General features: G+C 46.3%; 1 protein-coding gene across 1 annotated transcript; it reads left to right on the top strand.

The window, feature by feature from the left end:
- The first annotated feature begins 907 nt into the window (after window positions 1–907).
- On the top strand, window positions 908–7,658 carry PPDPF (pancreatic progenitor cell differentiation and proliferation factor). Its single transcript, XM_056812825.1, has 5 exons — window positions 908–1,239; window positions 5,521–5,605; window positions 6,324–6,401; window positions 6,714–6,810; window positions 7,189–7,658. The coding sequence occupies exons 2-5, from the start codon at window positions 5,551–5,553 to the stop codon at window positions 7,301–7,303; spliced, it is 345 nt and encodes a 114-aa protein (XP_056668803.1). The 5' UTR covers window positions 908–1,239; window positions 5,521–5,550; the 3' UTR covers window positions 7,304–7,658.
- Window positions 7,659–7,889: the final 231 nt, after the last annotated feature.

The raw sequence follows: 7,889 nt of genomic DNA, 5'->3' as shown, positions 1-7,889 counted from the left end.
TTAGCACTAACTCTGGCTCTATTCTCATCCCCAGTCCAAAGAGGGTCAGGAAGATACCAATACGCTGGATGAAGAAGGCTACTCTTGGAGGAAAGAACTGAAGGACTAAAATAACAGAGAATATGCCCCCCAGATTTCACCTGATCCATCCTAAGATTCTCCTTACATCCAAAACTAAAATAGCACAGACTAGTTATTTTAAAGAATAAAAGTGTTTCAATAAATTAAAATACATTTCTCCAAAGTGGGGGAAAAATTGGACCCTGTTCCTAACTCAGCTGTGCTACTCTCTCTTCCCCCTCATTCCTGTCTCTCACCAGCAACCCAGTTCCCAGGCCTGGGCATGTCAGGAGGTGCCTTCACATGTTGGGTTTTTTGGTCAGCTTGCACCTAGGGGTTTTATGAATGCTAAAACAGATCTTCCATGCTAGAAGGATTTGTACCAGTCTGCTGAATGCCTCTGAAAAAACCTCAGTGGTTTTCCATTTCCTTCTCCAGCTCATTTTACAGATGGGGAACTAAGTCAAACAGCAGTAAGTAACTTTCCCAGGTCGCACATCTAGTAAGTGTCTGAGGCCAGATTTTAACGCGGTTATAACGATGGGTCTTCCTGCCCACAGGCCCAGAACTCTATCCAAAGGACCCCTGAAAGCATCAGGTTCTGTCCAGTTCTGCAAGTTTTTCGAGCTAGCTGTAGAGACACAGAGAAGCCCGAGTCCAACAGTGGCCGGTTTGAGTGGTTTATAAAATTTTGAAATGATTCTTCTCTAAGAGCTCCTTCAGTTTAGGATATGTTTGGACCACATCCTCTTATTCCCAGCAGCCGTCCAGTAGTTCAAAGGCCTCTGGGTGCGTGAATGAAGGACGGAAGTCTTTCTCCTCTTCCCACTAACTCCAGCAAAGGAGTTTGGGTCTTCCATTTACCCAGAGCGCAGTGGAGCTGAGGCTCAACTGGGGCTGGGGGAGGGGAGGCAGGCGGGGTTCGGGGTTCGCTCCTCCCACCTCTCATGACGGGAGTCTACCCCGCCCCCCTCGCCACCCTATATAAGTCTTTGCCCTGCCCCTCGAGAGCCAAACCCAAAGAACTCTCGCATTTTCCGTTGCCGTGGAGTATCCTCCCGTGATCTCCTTTACAAATGGGCTCTGTGGCCTAGCGCCCCGTTCTCCCGAGCCAAGTCACCAGTGATCGTCCGCCGCAGCCCACTGCTTGACAGGGGCTGCTCGGGAGCCGCCACTAAGGTAAGCAGGACTAGGCTAAAAAGAGAACTAGCTGCAGCCCTCTTCCAAGAACTGAGCAGCCACCCCCTCCTCCCCCGCCCCTCAGTTTTGGCTTCTCTGGTGCTGTGCACCCAGAGCAGGAGGCTAGAGTGAGACCAAGAGTGGAGGAGAGGAGACCCCACCCTCGCAGAGCCGAGTCCAGACTCCATTTTAAAGATTGTCTAGAGAGAAAAGCAAAGGACCCAGGGCGTTTGGGGTTTTCATTAGGTAGTTCCAGGGAAGAAATACATGTGGAAGGGCCAGTGTATCCGAGTGGAAAGCGCGCGGCGCTGAGAAAGAAATCTTTGGGTTCGAATCCTGACTCTGCTTTACTACCTCGGGCAACTCTTGCGCGCTTGCATAACCTTGGGCAAGTCACTTAACTTCCTTGGGTCTCAGTTTTCCTTATTTAAAAATGGAAGCAGAAGCACCCAGATGATCTCTAAAGTCCTTCCTACTTCTACTACTCTAAGTCTTACCATAAGGAAATAAAATGACAATACGAGTAAAAGTTCCAAGTAAATGCTCACATTTTTTAAAAAAAGAATCCTCAAGGCTCCTGGATGGCAGGCTCAGGAGAGAATAGATTTGAGAAACTTTAGGCTTTGGCTGAGCATAATAAAATTTAATCGAGATGAAAGGGGCCTAAGAAACTGTCTAGTTGAACCTTTCATTTTAAAGATAAGGAAAATCGGCCCAGAAAGGGTCTTGGTTGACTTCTCAACATATACTCATATATATAATAAATGCATTTTTATATAATGTATATTTAAATTAGTTCCGTACTAGTACTGGAGTTTCAAAGACAAAACCCCCTCCCCTTTGAAGTAAATGAAAGGTAACTTGGGGAGGGGAGGAAAAGGGGGACCAGCGGAGAAGAGGCGCTGTCCGCTGTGGAGAATCGGAACTTCTGTATAGTAAAGCGTGGTTAAGTTAGAATTCGAGCCCAGATTCTCTAAGGTCTAGGTCCAACCTACTCTTTGACTACACCGCACGTACTTTCTGAGGAAGACAAATCATCTAGACCCCTTTTAGAGATATAGTCCCCAAAAGAGGCGTCCTGAGAAATCGACACTCCAACGGTTACCGAGAATCTGAGAAATTGGAAAGGTGCTTCTGGCTTAGCTGTTTGCCAGGCGCTAGGCGATAATCGGTCTTTCCTAGGTGGCTTGGCTTACTATAAACACCTTGTTTCTGCGGGCTTTTTCTCTGTTGTTCCTGGTCGACTGTGGGAACGGGCACGATAAGTTTTTTTACCTAAAAGGATGTAGATCAGGAGCCCAGTGGGAGAAAAGAATATTAACCACTTATTCCTCTCCTATCTAGGACCCCCTCCCTCCGAGATCGCTACCTTTTTATTTCCCGCCTACCTCCTCTTTGGTCTTTCTGACTTGTTCCTAATCTTTGTTTGCCTTCCTTCTGGCCTCCGCCCTACTGTCTAGAGTGAGGAGGGAACTGTCGTAGCGTCCCACCCAGGAACCCTCTACTAGGGACAGGAAGTAAATGGAGGGCACCCTGCCCTTCCTCACCCACAGCACGTGTTAGGACTTGCCTGAGCCCCTTTGTACACCCTCAATCACTCAGTTCGCCATTTCTAGGTACTGGGGAAATCGGGGAAGCTTGAATGCCTCTGTTGGTTTTTATCAAAACCTGTTCCGTTGGCCCCTCGTGACAACCTCAGGAATTTTGTCTGCTCCGAGCTGCTTCCCAAATATGGACTTTAGAAGGGGACACCATTCCCTCCCACCCCCACCCACGTGTTGGTCTCAGTTGGCTGGATCTGTGCTTTTTTAGGTCAAAGTTGGCCTTGGGCCCTGGAAAAAAAGCTTCCTTGTTTCCACGTGGAAACACAACCACTACCAGTTCAGACAGAGAAAGGCCGGATGCCGGAAACAGAACCAAGACTTATCTCTCGCGGGGTCGGTTTCTGAGCAGGGTATCCCCGCCAAATAAAAAACCAAAACATCCTTAAAGCTTGTGGCCCAACAGAAAGGGAGTGGATGGAAGAGGAGTAATACTTAAAATCACCTAAGCATAATAACCTGGGTCCCTTCCCAGCTGTTTGCATCTGGCTAAACCAAAGGATGGAATTACATCTTTTAAATCCTATCTAGCCCTGTACAGATTTTGCCCTTCTGGTTTGATTTAGCTTCCTTTAGAGGCTGCTGGGCGGGGCTATGCTGCTCCGGAGAACAACAGCTCCTTCTCTTCTGTCCCTTGTGAAGAGACTGATCCGGTTTCTGCCGGACCTCAGTCAGTTGCTCTGGGAAGGGACTGGAGGGAAGAGCTAGTTTAGACATCGAGCCTTCCCCCACATCTTTGGCCTTCTTTTCTGTTAGGGCTGGCATCTCAGTACTGGGCAAGTCGGGCACAGGGCCAGAGGGTTTCTCTGAGCCAGTTTGAACCGGTTTGATGGAGTTCTGGGTGGGGTCTCCCCTCCCCCGACCGCTAAGGTTATATAAGGCTTCGGGGGAGGAGCCTCAAAGCGGGGTGGTACAGATAATAGACGATTGTCTGGAGGAATTAGGGAGAGGCGGGCTTGCCTCACTTCTCTGCTTGGAAAGCGCTGACCGAGGCAAAGAGGCCAAACAATGCACTTCTGTTTCTTCTTCAGGCCCTCTTTGTTGCCTGAGAACAGGCTGTTAAGGACGAAAGCCCTCTAAACGTTGCTGCTGTGGTATCTAAATGTGGGGAGGGTGGTGGGGATGTGAGAGGAGAGCAGCTTCATTCTCTGGTTTTGTCATGCCAGAAGAAAAAAGAAAATGCTATGCTTTGCCGCCAAGGTCTTTGATGAAAAAACAGACTTCCTCTTCCTAGGAAGAGTCGGACTCTTACTGTTGAGGGGATAGCTGCTAGGATTCTCTTTAACCAGCATTTCTTAGGCGTCCATTATTCAGGGTCTTTGTCTAATCAAGGAGCATTCATTAAGTGCCCAGCACTGTGCACAAATACGAGCAAAAGGAAAGATAGATAAAGACCTCACATCCTGGTAGTGGAGCACTAGGCATAAAAGGGAACTGAGAAGGTGCCCTCCCCCAACTTTGTGAAGAGGCAGAAAATAAAGGGTGGTCTGAAGCCTGAAGTGAAAATTCCTGGAGGAACCTTGGGAGGAGGGGGGAGATGAGTGGAGAGAATGTGTGTTTGTGCACGTATTCTCTAGATACGTGCACGAACACATTCTCTAGTATATGAGTAGACCGAGAGCTTCAAGGTATGCAGGGATATTTTGATAAGGGAGAGAGGGAATATTAGCCTACAGGATAAACATCCGGGAAGGTTTTCTGGACATTTGAAAACCAGAATTCTCTAAAAGAAGACAAAAAAATGTAAGAGTAACTCTGGAGTAAATCTGGGATGTGTGGCATGTTTATAATCTAGTAAATATTTAATAATCTAGCAAAATTTGAGAAAGTTCAGTTGTTTTAGAATCACCCTGTAGTTGATACAGGTCCAGGCTAGAGGATTTGAATTAGGGTGATGGTCAAGTTGATAAAGCAAAGGGGACAAATACAGGGTAACATGCACTGGTGGAGTTTGGCAAATTGGGATGGAGGTGAGAGAGGGAAGGCTCCAGTTCCCTGAGAGAACCACCTTTGCCATTACTGTAGGAAAATATTCTATAAACCACCCCAGTTTTCTAATTTCCAAGATGAATTAGTGCCAAAAACATAAGTCTTAGTCATTTTTAACACTGTAGAATCTCTAAGCAAAGTAGAAGTGAGGTATCCTATAATGTCTCCAAAAAAAAAAAAAGTCATTGTCTCCTGGAGTTGGGGAGGGGGGAGTTGCTAGGTAACAGTAGATATTGCCAGTCCTAGATTCAGGAGCCCAAATCTGGCCTCAGATACTTCCTAGCTGTGTGACCTTGGACAAGTCACTTAATCCTGATTTCCTAGCTCTTGTTGATCCTCTGTCTTAGAATTGATACCAAGACAGAAGGTAAATGTTTAAAAAAAGAGATCTATAAGGATGAGGGGGGCCAGCATGCTGAAAGTCTAGACCATGAAGTCAAAATTTGTCTTAAACTATTTATAGAAGTAGGTAGAAATTTTACAGTTATCTTTTTCCCCTTGTGGAGTCACTCAAACTATCAGATATTGGGGTCCACATAAGAATACTATCTAACCTCTTTGAAACTGCAGACTCCACTGAGCCAGGTCAATAGAGAGGAGGGAACAATTATAGAACAACTGAGAAAAATCTTCCTATCATTTATGGGGAGAGCCAAAGTACATCTGAGAATCATGACTGTCTCCCCTGCAGATATACATCATCACAAGAAGAACAAGCAACATGGCAGCAATCCCGTCCAGCGGTTCACTTGTAGCAACCCATGACTACTACCGAAGTAAGGCCTCCCTGGGACATCAAGCCCTAACAGGGCTAGAATTCTGTAGGGTCCAGTGTGCCTGTGGGCACCAAGCTACTACAGGAGGACTGGGGATTTCTTTTGGCACTTTTGAAAGTCTATTATGAAAAGAAAATGTCCAGCCCCTAGTTCTAAATTGAACTCTAAACCTGGTGCAAAGATGTCAGGGCTTGCATCAGAGTATAAGTGGAAAGACCACTGGATTCAAAGACAGAAGACTCACCCCAGGTTTGAGTCCTGGCTTCACATTTAGTAGCTATGTGACCTTGAGCAAGTCACTTGACCATTCTGAGCTTCTTTTTTTTCATCTGTAACATAAGTATAATCCTGCTTATACCACCTATCTCACAAAAATGAATGGAAGAAAGCACTCTGTAAACTCTCTTTAACTCCTAGAGTATGCCCCCTAACTCTTACCAGTATTACCAATGGCATACAACCTTGCAGATCTTTACAATTGACACCAATTTGTGATGTAAGCATAACCATATATTTGGAGCCCTGATTTGAGTAGGTTCAAGATGAGACAAACACAGTAAATGATTGATCTCCTGGAAGAGGGCTCCTCAAGCCTCAGTGGAAGTGAAGAAATTCCAGGGTTTAGGGGGACCATGAGTAACCAGCCCAGTAACCCAGAGGGGACTGAAGACTATTTTCCAGGGAAGAAGGCACTAGTGACACCGTGTTTCCTTCCCAGGGCGTCTGGGTTCCACTTCCAGCAACAGCTCCTGTGGAAGTGCTGAGTACTCTGGGGAAGTGATCCCCCACCATCCTGGTGAGTATAGGACCCTTATTAACTCTTCTGAGGAACATGCCTATTCCTCTATGAATTCTAAACAAAGTTTGACATTGGATTCACTAAGAACCAAATAGCAATCACGTGCAAGGAAGGTGAATTGGTGCTCCTAATGCTGACACAAATTCTCCAACAGCCAGTTAGGCAAAAAGGGCTGGGATTTCACCTCCTCCTTGGATTGGGGAAAAGTACAGGATGTGAAGGGGAAAAGGAGAGTTGATTCTACAGAATAGTATATTGGTAACTACTCAGTGGCTCCCAGAATGAGTGACTCTGCCTTGCATGTTTTAGGTCTTCCCAAATCAGACCCAGGCCACTGGTGGGCAAGCTTCTTCTTCGGGAAGTCAAGTCATCCATTCATGACAACTGTATTGGAATCCCCAGAGAAGTAAGTGAGTTACAGAGTGGGCTTGGAACCTGAGGGGGAGGGAGGGAAAAGTTGAGTGTGACTTAGGAAAGATAATGTCATTTTGGCAACCTTAATACTGACACCAGCCCCACTCTATCCCCCCCCCCCCCCAAATCCTGCCTTTTTATATCCTGGTTATTAGCCGCCAGTAGTTACCTTTTTATAACTCTGCAATGAGTAAGAATTTATTAAAGCATGAAATACAGGAAAATCTGAATTGGGACAGGCTGGAGAATATGGGGAGGAGTAGGAGTAGTGGTGGAGAAGGACTACCTAACCCAGCACCTCTTGGGGTGCTGGCGCTCTGTCGTATTGGGATTTAGAGATGTTTGACTCTCCCTCATCCCTCACTTGCAGCTCAGGAACTTTCCAGGTTGCTCATGGCACGATCACCTGTGACCTGGCTCAGGAAGCCATGAGGAAGCGGCATGTCAGCGAGCCCAGCAAAACCACCACCGGGCCTTCTGCATGAGCAGCAGCACCTTCCTGCTGCTCCCCACCGCTTCTGAAGTGCGCTAGGCATCAGAGCCCATTTCCCCTCCCCTCCCTTTCCCTTCCCTTCCCTTCCCTTCCCTTCCCTTCCCTTCCCTTTTCCTCTCCCACCTTTTCCTTTAGATTAGATTGGCTGCTTAAGCATAGAAGTAGTTGTGCTGTGTGTGTGTGTTTTTTAAAGAAAACAAAAGCAAAACACCAAAAAACAAAAGCAACCACACTTGTTACTTTTTTTTTTTTACTATCCAAATCACCTATGTGCTTTCCAGCAGCCTCAGTAACTTTGTTTACTTTGTTACTCAACAGAAACTAATAAACTCTGAGCAGCCTTTTAATGATGTGTGCCTTAGTGGAGCACTTCCCTATCTTATTCAACATGCTTTTGGTTTGGACCATTTCTTCCCTTAGTAGTAGCTCTAATCACCCATTTGCAACCTGGAAATTAAGCCAGATGCAAAGGCCAATTTCTTAAAAAGGAAACTTGTAGATTCAGGGGGTTAAGTAGAAAGCAATTAGCAAGAGAGAAGTGGGGCGACCAGGAAAGAAGAGAAAAAGACAGAGGGATG

The sequence above is a fragment of the Monodelphis domestica genome, chromosome 1 (genome assembly GCF_027887165.1).
Source record: "Monodelphis domestica isolate mMonDom1 chromosome 1, mMonDom1.pri, whole genome shotgun sequence".
Classification (NCBI taxonomy): Eukaryota; Metazoa; Chordata; class Mammalia; order Didelphimorphia; family Didelphidae; genus Monodelphis; species Monodelphis domestica.
This window is presented reverse-complemented; position numbering and strand designations above follow the sequence as displayed.